Source organism: Halichoerus grypus, chromosome 12, assembly GCF_964656455.1.
Source record: "Halichoerus grypus chromosome 12, mHalGry1.hap1.1, whole genome shotgun sequence".
Classification (NCBI taxonomy): Eukaryota; Metazoa; Chordata; class Mammalia; order Carnivora; family Phocidae; genus Halichoerus; species Halichoerus grypus.
Window position 1 is genome coordinate 28,364,657 of NC_135723.1, and position 14,800 is coordinate 28,379,456.

Consider the following 14,800-nt stretch of genomic DNA (forward strand, 5'->3'; position numbering starts at 1 on the left):
GAATATTACATCTCTTTATGCAAGTTCCGGAAGAACTTAATTACTTACTATGTGTAATCTCATTTTAGAGCCTTTTCAAATTATGGGGCTGAAGCAAATCGATCTTTCCCTATTAATTAGAGCTAACAGAAGATCTTTGCTCTACAGATACACAGTGGACCCCTGAACATCAAGGAAGTTGGGCGCGCTGACCTTGCAGTTGAAAATTTGAATAAGACCTTGTGACTCCCCAAACACTTAACTACTAATTGACCAGAAGCCTTAATGGATAACCTAACAATTGATTTAACACACAGTTTGCATGTTTTATGTATTATCTACTGTATTCTTAAACTACAAAAAAGAAAATGTTGTTAAGAAAATCATAAGGAAGAAAAGATACATTTACAGTACTGCACTGCATTTATAAAAAAAAAAAGAATTGCATGTATCTGGACCCATGAAGTTCAAACCAGTGTTGTTCAAGGGTCCATTATATATAAAAAGAAGCTTTACTTACATGGACTTAAGTGCCATGACTGCGATGGGCAAGTACAGAGAGTGGGATGCAAAGTCCCCATCAAAATGAACTGTCTGGATGAGTTCAGGGACTATATAATTTCTAGAATACACAGGAATATCTGTCTCAACTCAAAATCAAGCATATGGTATTCTGATTACTCCTCAGTGGGGAGTTTTAAGTGTTTACCCTTTCTTTAGGATAGCAAGTCCCCAAATGTTATTTTATACTTTCCCATTTTCTGCCAATAGGATGACCTAACATTAGCCTATAACTCTTAAGTGTTACAAGTGTGATAATAGAAATCCGTACATCTGTACAATACTTGTATCAGAACCTCGCAACCCTGAGAAAAAAGGATTCCTCATAGCACCTAGTTAGGTGTCGGGGAGAGCTCTCTTCAACTTTATACTTGGGAACTCATCCATCTGTACCATCACAGTGCTGGACTACTTTGCCAAGTATGGCATTTTTAAACCCCGAGAATATAAACGAGAAAGAAAAATAATTTCATTGTGTCTTCAGTGAGGTACTCAAGTACCTCCTCTAATTAAATGGAGTCAAATGGAAATCTAGATCAGACATGCCAGCTTATTCTATTATTTCAATGTGGACATTTAATGGAATTCTGAACTGGTCAACCTCTATAGTTAACATTCTAGATTAACAGGAGTTTAGAAAAATAACTTTAACTTTCTCAATTGAGATGGCCTTCTGATGAATTCTACTGATACAGAGAAAAGCACCAAGAAGAGAATATTAAAAGTTTCCCTAAAGTCACAGAGTAATTAAAACAAAAAGAATTAACATATGTTACAATAGTTCAGTTTCTCTGGCCAGGTTTTTATAAAGTATTTCTCTAACTGCATTTTTTGAACAATAAACAGCATAATACAAGATGTATTATATCAGATACTAAATAACAGTTTGTGTTTTCAGAAGGAGACACACATACTTCATAGTAGCTGCACTTATCTTAGAGTCAAATTGGTTCAATTTAGCATGACTTGAAATCTAGTATCATTGCTCTCAGCACCGATAAATAAATATGACTCGTCTACACCTATAAAGAAACACCATAAGAACCTAACCAAAGTTTCAGAATCAATATGACGACCAACTGATGTCTGTGGCAACAATAATTACCAACTAAGGTAGAGATGAAGGAGGAGCTGGGATCAAAAGGACATCTGCCCCTTCCTCTTTCGGACCTGTGCAGTTCCAGATGAAACAGGGGATCCTTGAAAAAAACAAACAAACAAACAAACAAACAAACAAACCAGAAAAGCCATTATGTATTTGCCAACTTTAATAAGAATCTAATTGCTCAGATAAAACAGACAAAAACCTGACCTTTTGCAAAGCAGGTATTGTAAACAGTGTACCAGTGAGTATCATCAAGTAACTTAGGACCAAACTGGGTTTTGTAAATAAATACATGGGTTTTCAGGCCCATATGGGTTTTCTCACTCCTCCCAAGAAGTATGCAGGTGATGAAATGAAAGATGTTAGTAGTTTTTATCATGTGAGCGGACAGTACTGGTCATTCTGAGAGGTGTCCGGGAAATATTCCAAAGGAACGAAAACACGCTAAAAAAAGGTTACTAAAAGGGAGGTTTAGTGATAAATATGGAAATGGCCTTTGTGAAAACAAAGTCCACTAGTGATTTTTTTGAAGGGTCTGCAAAAGAAACTGATAAAATTTTCTATCAATATGGATTATTTATTTCCAATCACGTTTATTATTCATCGCATGTTCTTGTATAGACATTTAACTTTAATAATTTAGAGAATGATGGCTGCATAAACAATTACTGGAATATAGATGTATAAATAAATGTCACATCATGAGCAATATTTCAGACTCCTGTCACATAAATGAGAGCTTGAAAGTATTTCTATGAAAAACTACTACTTCATTGGTTCCTATTGCAAGCATGTAACTACAGAAATTTTCTCTGAATATTCTCAGATTTCAAAATTCTCATTAATATATTTTTATAATTATTATTCATTAAGTGTGCTTAAATGGTTTGGGTAAAAGAAAGTAGTTTGGAAAAGTGACAATAAGAATCAATACTGAAAATTTTGTAGGAAATAAACAACTACTCTGCAACAGAATATTGCTGATACTGCCCACTGGTGTCTATCAATAGCCCTGCCCATCTGTGAACCATGAACCTCAAAACAATCCTGAAGTCTGGAGTAACCTCTGAGAGTTGCAGCCACTTTTCTCAAACTTGAATTTGACTTTCTTAGCCACCCTCCCTACTCCCCATTATCTGTTCTGTCCTGATCTTGCCATTCTTATTTGACATAATTTTCTTTCTCTCTTTGATATTCTAAAATCACCATTCTGATCCTGCTATTCCAAAACCTGACCCTGATAGCCCTCCAGTCTTATCCTTGGAATTGAACCACAGCCTAGAAAACAAATGGAGGCTCCTGACCCAGAGGTGGCTAAAAGCCACAAAACTTTTTTGAAGCCAATTTTTTTTCCTACTTACACACTTTACACAGATCAGTAGAGAACAAGAATACCCATAAATAATTGGAGACATTTTTGTGTTCGCTCCTCAGAGATGACAAATTTGCAATGACATGAGAAAAAAAAGTTTGTTCAAATGAGACAGAATTATTGGTCTGCCCAACTAATACCTGTGAAGGGTGTGCATCTCAATTTGGAAAACTGACCCATAGCATTACGTGAAGGAGAAAGTGACCAAGTGTGTGAATGTGATACTTGTTTGACCCTTTAGTCACTGCCACTTTAGAGATTACTTGAGAAAAGCTCATAGAACATACATTTTATATTTGTTCTAATCCAGCCAAATGTCCAAATATTTGGTCATAGAAAGCTGTTAAAGAGATATGCTGAACTGCTCTCTTAAAACAAGACTTTCTACAACTTCAAAATTCTGATACTCAACTTTTTATCACGAATGACAGATGAAGGTGATTTACCTAATGGATAAAATTAGATACCTTCAACACTAAAATTGAAACTGCAAGTGAAAAACAAGGGTGTTGCTTATTGATTCGAATCAGTGCAATATATTAACTTTAAACTGTCAAGTAGATGAAACATAGAAAATGCAAACTAAGAATTCTAAGATCAAGAGAATCTCAGACTTCAAAGGACTGTAGTTAGATGAAGGGAATGAAGTCACAATTTCTTAGAAAAGTCACAGGTTTTCAAAAGCATAAATCATAGTCTAGTCTCCAGAGGCTGTTGATTGGTGAATTTCAGCACAGGTCTGAGGTATCAATTATCTGATATATCAGTGTCTTCAACTTTCAAGAGAAGTTGATTGAATCAACAGAATCCTATATTCAAAAAGACGCCTATGACCTTAACATTTTGAAAACAATGAAGTGGAACCCAGAATCAGGTGAAATTTTGAGTGATGTATGAGGCCCGATTCTAGGTACATCTAGCTGAGTCTGTAAAAGGACACCCTCTTTTACAAAACCTCAAATTTAACCCTGAGAATAAATGAGTGCCAGACACTCAAATATTCTCAGAGATCTATGCCTCCCGTCCAAACTCATGTACCTTGACTGAACCCTTTCACTATTATGCAGAAGACTCCAAATACCTCATTTGATTAATGGCTAAAGCTACCTCGACGTAGAGTCATTTTAAAATAATGAAAGAGTTAAACTTTTTGCCTGCTTTTTACATCACTGCTAAAAATCCATATTTTTGAATAAAGGAATAAAGGACAGACTAGCATTTTAATTTAAAAAATGCATGTGTTGGGGCGCCTGGGTGGCTCAGTCAGTTAAGCGTGTGCCTTAGGCTCAGGTCATGGTCCTAGGGTCCTGGGATCGGGCCCTGTGTCAGGCTCGGAGCCTGCTTCTCCTTCTCCCTCTGCTGTTCTCCCTGCTTGTGCTGTCAAATAAATAAATAACATCTTTAAAAAAATAAAAAAAATAAATGCATGTGTTCTTCAGTTTCTAATTGTGTAGCCCACTACTGAATAAAAAGAAAAAAAAAAGATAAACTACTAAAACAACCCCTGCTTTAGAGAAGCACCATTATCTTTATGCACAAAGAGAAGAAAGGTCCCAATCTTTAGAGGAGATAGTCATTTCATCCATCCATAGCACTTGGTTAATAATACTCCAGGATTCAAATAATACAAAAGAAGAAAAAAAAAAGACAATGACCAATTGGATTGTAGAGTGTGGTACTTCTTAAATTTGAAAACTACTGGAATGTGTATTTTGAAGACTATATTATTTATAACAAAATAATGAAGAGGTGCTTTGAACCCTTGAAAGTTCTGGAACTGCTCTCACAGACTGGGTGCCGGGGGTTATGAACTACTTGCAGCTTTCTGAAGATCTTTTTTTTTAGATTTTACTTATTTATTTGACAGAGAGAGAGAGAGACAACGAAAGAGGGAACACAAGCAGGGGGAGTGGGAGAGGGAGAAGCAGGCTTCCCGCTGAGCAGGGAGCCTGATGCGGGGCTCAATCCCAGGACCCCGGGACCATGACCTGAGCTGAGGGCAGACACTTAACGACTGGGCCACCCAGGTGCCCCTTTCTGAAGATCTCTTACTTGGGCTCATCTATGTGTTCAGGATAATAATGCCCATATAATATTAAAAATTCAGCAGAGACTCTAGCACCCCCAGGAATTCTGGTCTGACCTCTTTGTCTGCCCTAGAATCTCCTCCTTTCCCTTTTTGTGTCCTAGCAAGCATCATATGAATTCTTCTTTCGTATCATTTACTTTTCTGTTATAATTGTCTGTTTGACTCTCATTCCTACTAGTTTGTAGGGTTTTCTCAAGGAAACTGCCCATGTGATGTTAATCTCTGATCCCTTCTATCAAATAAAGTACCTGGCACATAATAAATGCACAACTCTGTGTGATGTTTGAAAAAATATTACCTTCTTAGAAACAATTTTTTTTCTTTTTGCCTTTGCTTATTTTCCTTTGTATCTGAAAGAACTCACAGACTGCTGTAGACAAGTGTGCTGATTTGAAACTAGACAATATATATAAATTGTGCATGCTGAGGGCTGCTCATAAAGTAACATCATGGTCTTATTGTTTTTCTATATTTTGATCGCCATTGGCTTTAGTAAAACTATTACATTGTTAAAACAACTACAGGAAGAATTGATGTTAATTTCCCGAGCTATTTAATGAAGATAATATATTTTTATATATACTTTTACAATTTATAAGGGATTCTTACCAGGATTAATACATTAAGGGTTAGGATAAATATAACTGAATACTCCCTGGCATTTATTAAAAATAAAATCAAATACTGAAGAATGATAGCGGTGTTTGTTTTATCCCCAATGACCTTATTAATGATAATATGTAATCTGAAGTAATATGGAGGTGTGACATGGAGGTACAATCATTTATTAGTTAGTATTTCTCCATATGACTGATTTTTTTTTAAATGAGTATAAGGTATTCTTTTGATACTGTGGTGTATGGTAATGAAACTTCAATACTGAGCTAAGAGTAAAGACTGAGTTCTTAATTTTTATCAACTAACTTGACAGCAGTTTTTAATAATTTACCTGATCTTTCGTTTCATGATTTTAGAGCGAAGGCTTTCTTTACCCTGTTAAAGCTACATATGAAAGAAAGACACACTGGTTTGATTCATCTTAATTCCTCAGGACTCAATATATTATTTTTGCAACTTCATACAGCAGAGATGTGGAAATTGTTGAGAAGAGGTACAAAGAAAAATTTTATCTTAGACTGGATAATATTGATAACGGAAAACAGGCAAATTCCAAACGTCTGTTGCTTTGTTCTGCACAGATCAAGCTGACTTCAAAATTAACTATAAATTCAAGAATGACGTTTCTTGCACTGAGAGTTCATTGTGATGTTAAATGCAGTGTTTAATTTAGTGCACAATCCAATAAAATACTAAAAAGCGAGTAATAGCCTTTTCTTCCATGAAGTGGAATTCAGCCACCAAACCAACCAGAAAACTGGAGGCATGATGACATTGTCAATGACCCCAAAGCAATTGCGCTTATGGTTCAAGTAATATGTAATGCTGGTGTTTAACCTTATTGAGAATGTTGGTCAGTACTTACACTGGCTTTCCATTATCTGTGTTTTAACGGCTTGAATTTGTCTGGGTAACGTGGCCTAAATTTACAAGACATCACTAGCATTAGCAGTGTGGGTTACTCTTTTGGTTTCAGTGTGGTATGAACAAGGTTTTCAAAAGGCTCCCCTGTGCTTGAGAGAAAGCAGGACATGTAGTTTGCAAATGTGCTCTTCAGAAAAAAAGTTTAAAGAATAAATGGTAAATCTTTCCAGGAGAATTTTCCCCTTCAGGCCTTGAAGGGAGCGCTCAGAACCCAGCAAGACTGCTGTAAGCTATTTTCAATAGGTGTGAGTTACCGTATATCAGGTGTTAAATGGGATGCCAATTAAATGAAATGAGAGTTTCCCATTAACAAGTCAGTGTGGTGAACTATTTTTGCCCTTAGTGTCAACGGTAAATTCTGAAAGATGTCAGAAAAAAACTAGAGGACAAAAACAAATAATCCCCTATTTTATTAACTATTTCTAATGGTTAGAGAAAAAGTCGTAAAATACGCAAGGCACGTAAACATGTAGCCGTCAAAAATGAATAAAGATACAATTTTGGTAAGTCAGTGTCTAGAATAACCATATCATGCGCTTTAGTTCTTTACATAATAGCTGTCTAATAACCTGTAGCAAATTAATTCTGAAAATGACTCACTACACAACTTTTTCCTTTCTTCTGCCAATCAAAAACATGTACTAAATAATATTTGAAACATTTCCCAAACACTGAATAAACTAGCAGAAAAAAATACAAAACAGGAGTGAAATTTTAAGTAAACATTTTGACACTAATAGTTTTGCATTTTAATTTTTTTTACATTTGTAATTTCTAAAACACGTCATATTTGTATAATTCTTTAAAATGTAGGAACTACTCTTGCATATATTGTTTCACCTTCAAAATAAGCCTATGAGGTAAAACAGGGTCAATAATACTGTTCACAAATATTATTTTCCTTTTATAGATGAGAAATCAGAGGCAGGGTGAGGCTTAGCAAGTCTCAAAGAGTGTCTTCGAACTTCTGGTTCCATGTTCATTTTACAGACAGTATTATCCATCCTACTTACCATTGTAGATGGAGAGGGGATATATGTTTGTGCTGCTGGGCATGGCTGAGTGTCTTTTATGAGGTAATTAAGGTATAGTCAGGGTTTGAAAATGTGTATTAAGATTTTTTTAAAGAAGAAAATATCATTATTATCTATTTATTAAATTGTATGTTCAAATGTTTTATTTCCTTTAACATTACTGAAATAGCTTGCAGATGCTAAACATTTTTTAAAAGCATATATAATACATCTACAGTAAAATTCTAACTCAGTTGTCTTGTGCTGAATTTGTAAATAAATATTTGCTTAAACTGATACTTGTGGGCCAATCATCTTTCCCCTGCTTTCATGTTTCCTTTAATTTTACTTCACTGTTCCATTCTCCTCACCCTCATCTTACGCCAGTAGTCTTAAATTCCACACTATTAGCTCTGTCTACCAGAAACGTATGCCTGGTGTACTAAGAGTACTGGAAACAAATACTCTTCAAACTTTAATTATTATATTGTCCTGAAGCCTGCTTTTATTAGAAAACAGCATCATCCTCGCTGCCTACCTCTTCCTCACCACCCTCTCAAATATAATTGTGTTACTCTCTCTCTCTCGGTGCTTCCTCACTGTTATAAAGTCTAATCTCTAAAACGGCAATTCAGGATCTTCACAGTTCTGTCTTAGGCTTTCTCCCTCCTGACTCCCACCATCCAATCAAAACTCCAGCAGCACAAGTTGGTTGACTTTCTTTAAAAGTTGTATGCCTGATAATACCCACTGCTCTTCCATTATACTTTCCCTTTGGGAAAAGGGAATTCAATTCTTCCTTATCTCTACAGCAGAAACCCCTATGTAATGAGGAAATGATGTTGAAAATTGACTTTGCTGATATTCTGGGAGACTTTTCAAAGCGAAACTTCTCCCATAGGCTGTGCTACATTATCTCTTGTAACATTATTTCCATTGCATTGTGAGCGGGTACATACAGGTAATTCAACAGGCATTTATGAAGCCTACTACATTCCAAGCATTCAATCAATACTGAATTTAGGAAACATGATGCATGCTACTCCTTTGGGACCCAATAAAAATTAAGCAAAGCATCCTAGCTAATTGTAAATTTTACAAATAGCAAAGCCAAAATGAACAGATGACTACAACTAATATGCTAATTTTTTTTCATGAAACAATATATTAACTATACTTTGATGGCAGAAATAAAGTCTCTGATGTTATTTAATAAACTAGGAAGAAGAAGAAGGAGGAGAATGAAAACAGGAATAGGAATAAGACTTGAAATAAGAGTCAAAATGTTTTCACAAAGAGAGCTAATCCAAAGTGGAGATAAGAAAGCCTCTGATTTGATCTATGGCTCAAGTCCCATAACCTCTTTCAACCTCAATTTCAACACTTGTGAAAAAGAAGAAATAATATTTCTGTGTTGCTCTCTCCTATGACTGTTGTGAGAATAAGAAGGAATGTTAAAAAAAATTCAAGAATTAGAAAATGTGAATGTGACCTAACTATATAGGAAGCTAAAACTGACCTCTTACAAATCCAAGGGCTTGCAACCAGATATTTTATGTCAAACGCAATAGTGCATAATGCTGATTTCATTCTGTATTATTTTGTTTTTGTTTTGTTGTTTTGCAGCTAACTTTAAAACCTTATTCTATATTATAAGAAGCCATAAGTATAAGAATACACACTAATATGGATAGTATTTCAAAGAACTGTGGATAAATGATGGATTATTCAATAAATGGTGTTTGGACAACTGGAGTGCCATATGGAAAAAAATAAAGTTTGATTACTACCTCATGTCCCATAGCCCTGTAGCCAATTTCCAGCTTGATCAACAATTTAAACATAAGAAATAGGATTATACAAGGAATAGAAAAAGACATAAAAATTTTGTATGTAAACTTGAGTGTGAAAAAGGCCTTTAAAAACAAGACACAGAATCTAGGAGACATAAAAGAAAGACTGATAAATAATACAGCTTAATGATTTTGAGGAAAAAAAAACTTACTTGGGAAAAACCATAAACATTTTTTCACTCAAAAAAACGCTTTCTTCTTTCCTTATTATATAATGAACTCACACAAATCAATAAAGATCACAAAACAAATGTAAAAAATAGTCCGGGCCCATAAAAGTTCAAAATGGTCTTAGCATACTCTTTTTATTCTAAGAAGCAAAGAAGCTATGAAAACTATTAGAGTTACATCACAAAGACTTAGAAGACGTATGTCAGCTTGAAGAGGTGCCTACAGGACAAAGATGACACAATCTATTTATCAATAAGGAGAAGAACTGCAACAGACTGAAATAAGCCTAAGAAAATAGAGAGATGGCTGCTGAAGTACTTGCTGGACATACCCTATAAGGCCTCACTAGAAAATGTCATATTATAATTAAATATCTAGTTCTGAAATTAAGAAATTTGGCATTTTAATTATGTGAAAAATGAGCAGAGCCAGTCTTCCAATAATTATAGCATTGGTTGTAATTTACTTTATGATCATCTGTGTTTGATTTTGGAAAAGTCAAATTTAGTGCGATAGAAAATCTATCACAGGGGCGCCTGGGTGGCTCAGTCATTAAGCGTCTGCCTTCAGCTCAGATCACGATCCCAGGGTCCTGGGATCGAGTCCCGCATCGGGCTCCCTGCTCCACAGGAAGCCTGCTTCTCCCTCTCCCCCCTCCCCATTCCTGTGTTCCCTGTCTCACTGTCTCTCTGTCAAATAAATAAATAAAATCCTTTAAACAATAAAATAAAATAAGAGAAGAGAAGAGAAGAGAAAAGAAAAGAAAAGAAAAAAGAAAAGAAAAAGAAAATCTATCACAATATGTCTGGTCAATCCCTGCCTGGGCTACCCAGTTAATCTGGTGCTAAATTTACAATGGATACTGAAACTGAAACATCACTGTGTAATAAATTACTAAGTAGCTTACTTAGAATCTCTTTACATCAACAAATTATATAATACTCAAAGCAGGTCTACACGTAAAAATGCTGGAAAAAAAATAGAGTTTTGCTCTAATGGGCATCATGATCTAGATCTCATAATTTTAGCTGCTTAAATAAAATGCCAAGAATGCTAGTGAATGTACCTGCGAATGGCTATTTCTTGAGCAATTACGAACGTCTATCCTATATAGATATTTTAGAGCAAATCTAGTAGAAAAAAAATAGTGGTAGTAAATATTTGTTCAGTATAAGCAGGGTTTAATTTCTGATATTCTCTATACACTGTATAATAAAATAACTGGTACAGCATAAATGAGCAATTAAACTGTGTCCGTTTCTTAGATAAAAATACATGGTACGTATATGATAATTCATATATATGTATATAATAATCTACATGTATGACAATAAAAGTGTATGTCAATATGTGAAATATGAAATATTAATATGAAATACTCTACTGTTAACTTAATGTTTATATTAACATTAAAATTATAAATAGGAGAATGCTAAAAATTATCATGAATAAAATTTCATGCATATTTTAAAAAATTTAACTGAAAGATGCAGGTCATTATTTAGACATTTACATGTGGAAAGAAAAGATCCATCTTGACTCAAGTTAGCTTTAAGATCTGGACTTCTCTTCTGGACTGTTTTTCCTGTCCACCTTCTCTGGGTCTGACTACTCTCACTGTAATTCTGACCACACACAATGAAGCAAGAATCAAAATTCTTTTTTGAGGACAAAGATGCTTTTTATAAAACTATGAATATCTACTTTTCATGGGGAGGAAGTCATAGCCCCTTTTTAGTCTACAGCCAGCCTTTGGAGCAATTCCTCATTTCTGAATCCCTGTTCCCTTTCACTTGGACACATTTGAAAACTCTTCAATCTTCTGAGTGTTCCCACTGCTGACTGAGTCAAACATGATCACAAAGGATCATAGTCCCGTGTGGAGAAGAAAGAAAAGAACTGCTGGTAAAGGAAAAATCAATTCACCATCTGCACAGTCAGAACGGGACAGCTGCGAGGGAAGGGACGCTTTCTCTAACAGCTGATTTGTCATTCAGTCCTGGCTGGACCCATACAGCTCTTGCAGTTAACAGTGTCAACAAAGGGAATTCTGGAAAATAGGGCTAATGGGTAGTCTTTTCGTGATTATCGGAGTCTAGGTTAAAGGATTCCTGTTTTTTTCCCCGTAGGGACAGAGGAAATATCCATATGCGGAACTGTATCTTCATTATGGTATTCTTATATATTTGGAGAAGAGTATTCCAAAATCATTTTCAAAGCTAATAATCATTTAACCTTTTCTGATTTTATGATGCCCAGGCCTAACTTGCTGTATACTTGAAATGGGAAAACCTAGTCCAGTCGTGAGAATGTATGTTTCTATCCTTCATCCTTCTTCCTGCATCTCACCCATCCCTTTATCAAACCACAAAAATCAGCTTATTACACAAACATAAAAGGGAGGTGAGCATATCCTTAGCATGTTTCTTGCTTTTAATGATTATTGTGGAGGCTCATGCCTGTAGAGAGAGACAGAACAGAAATATAATCAAATTAAAACAGACAACCAGCACGTTTCACTGGAATCACATCATCAGCGGTAAGAGAATTGAGAATAGACACAGTACCTAACGTATGCTCTGACTCGCTTCCACGGGGGTCTTTCAATGTGCACTTTGTTACTCTGCACAGCTCTGTGCTAGTTGCTGTAAAGGTAAATAGCAGTTCATTCCTGCAGAGCCCTTAAGACGCAAAACACTTTCACCTAAACATTCTCCTTCATTGCTTATTACAAATCTTTAAGATAGGTATTTAAATGTATAGTGATCCTTCAAAGAACATCACAAAACGGGAACTATGTCTTTCAGGCTCTAGATGGGGAAATATAATTACTATAATGAGGGCATCAGTGTGAAAAGTCCTATAATGAGGTACACACTAGGATGACAACAACTTGGAACCTAATTTTAGTCCTGGGGGCAGAATGGTCTGGGCTGAAAGAAGGAGTAGTAATACTCTGAAATGTTTTTCCCAGGGAAACAACAACAAAAAAACAAAAACAAAAACAATTAGTTAAGATTTACATTAGGAACCCTCTCTATTGTTCCAGAAACGTTGCTTATTTGTTTAGTTCATTGTTACTATGACCTTATGAGATATTTTTACCTAATTTTACAAATAAAGGTTCCGAGGCTCAGAGATCTAAAGAAGCGTATCCAAATTCATACAGCTAGTAACAGGAAGATTGAATTCCGAAGCCTCTCAACCACTCTTCTGAAGAAAGGAGTGAGTAGCCCTGATGGACTGTCACCAGACTTGCACAGGGGAAGCTTAATGAGCGGGAGGGAGAAGACAGAAAGTGGGTTAGAGGCAGACTGTGAAGGACACAGGCTGTCTGAGATGAGGCACTCCGGCTGCCTTCACTCCATGTGCAACGGTAAATCGTGAATGTTCTGAAAAGACTTATTGTTTCGAGAAGTTAATTTGACAGCAGAGATAAAGCCAGACTGAAGAGTCAGTGAGACCGTAAAGAAACGAGGAGAAGCAGTCAGGGGTAAGAATAGTTTTGGCAGAAGGGACAGAAAGAGGAGTGAATTGGAAAGGTAGTTTAAAGACACAGCAAAAAAAATCACATCGCTCCTGATTCAACTTGGGGGAAAGCTGGGTTGACAACACAACGTTGAGGTTTTAAGCATGGGTGAGAAAGAAGAGAGTAATATCTTAACTGTGCCAAGGAGCAGAGTAGAAAAGAATGAAAGAATAGATTTTTAAGGAAACATGGTAAATCTCATCCTAGGAATGTGTTTGATTTACTGATTTGGATACTTTTATATACATGACAGGCGATACTAGAGACTTGATAGGAGGTATCAAAAAATGTGTTAGGAATTCAGGTTTGTGAATGAACACACGAGGGCAATAATAGCCACTGGAAAGTTAAAGAAATGAGAGGCTCCTGGTGGTAGTAAAAATGAGAGCTGATGACTCCCTGATATTCTGTATTTGTCAAGCACTATTCTAGGTGTTTTACTTATATTAATCCCATCCTCACAACGATCCTATACATGGGATACTATTATAAGCTCATTTTATGGAGGCTGACACTGAGGCATGGAGAGGAAGAGTGACTTGGCCCAAGTTACACAGCTAACAGGAGACTGGGATTTTAAGCCTACACACATGCACACACACACACATACACACACCCCCCACACACACTGTTTGGGTTGAGCACTTTCAGGGAGAAAAAGAGATGTGTGAAAGACACAACTCAAACTGGGGGTGGTGATGTAGTCTGGAAAAGGGAATGTGATTGGGGAAGTGTTGAAAAAAATGCTTTTAATTTGACTCTGCTCTTCAAATTCCTTACAGAGGAGAAGGCAGCAACTTGTAGGACTATAAACGACTGAAATAGCATCATTACTATTGAATCAATATATCATTATGGAGGAAAATGTAGACTATTACTAAATAAAAGCTGAAAATAATGATTCTTCATAATCCTAACATTTGGAGAACCACTGTTGAAGCTGTGTTAGACTTCTATCCAGTCTTTATAGCATCTTTGATATGCTATTTCATAGAGCCCATGTCACGTTCAGTTTACATAGATATCAGATCCATATTACATTCTATCTCCATTCCTTCAACAAATGCTTTTCAATCTCTAGTTCTGCAATATTTTAGGTTCAAAACACCTTCTTTAAGCCCTGAGGTACACATCCCTGGGGTGAAGAGATGTCTATGAGCCTGGTATACATTGAAGTGAGGTGAGCAATTCTCCATTTAACTCTCTCAGGGTCCTCTCACACATTTAGCTGCCATAAATGTTACAGGATCTCAACAGTGATTGAGCCACCTGAGGGGAAGGGAATGGGAGGGAGTCCTATGGCAAGTCCCGAAAGGAAAACAGCATGGGTGCAAGGTTTGTTGACTTGTATTTCCCCCATCCTGTGCTTGCTAAAGTTGTCACCCTGCAGGTCAGTGTTCTGTTTGTGTGTATTTGTTTTGTTTTATAGGCTTTCTGCAAACAACTTTATGGTTAGGCCAGTCTCTATGTCATGTCAGTAATGGGTTTCACCTAGCCCCCTTCCAGATGTTCCCAGCAAGGTCCTGAGAGTTTGCCAGAAAACCTTTCTGCTTCCCATAAGGAAGCAATGCGTTGTCGAGTAGCAC

General features: G+C 36.1%; 1 protein-coding gene across 2 annotated transcripts in view; it reads right to left on the reverse strand.

The window, feature by feature from the left end:
• The window catches only part of SEMA3E (semaphorin 3E), a 246,189-nt gene that overhangs the window by 51,917 nt on the left and 179,472 nt on the right, over positions 1–14,800 (reverse strand). For both annotated transcript variants that reach the window (XM_078060095.1, XM_036107927.2), the window contains exon 5: positions 1,646–1,739. In XM_078060095.1, coding sequence (XP_077916221.1) covers positions 1,646–1,739 — 94 coding nt within the window. The remainder of the gene's footprint in view (positions 1–1,645; positions 1,740–14,800) is intronic.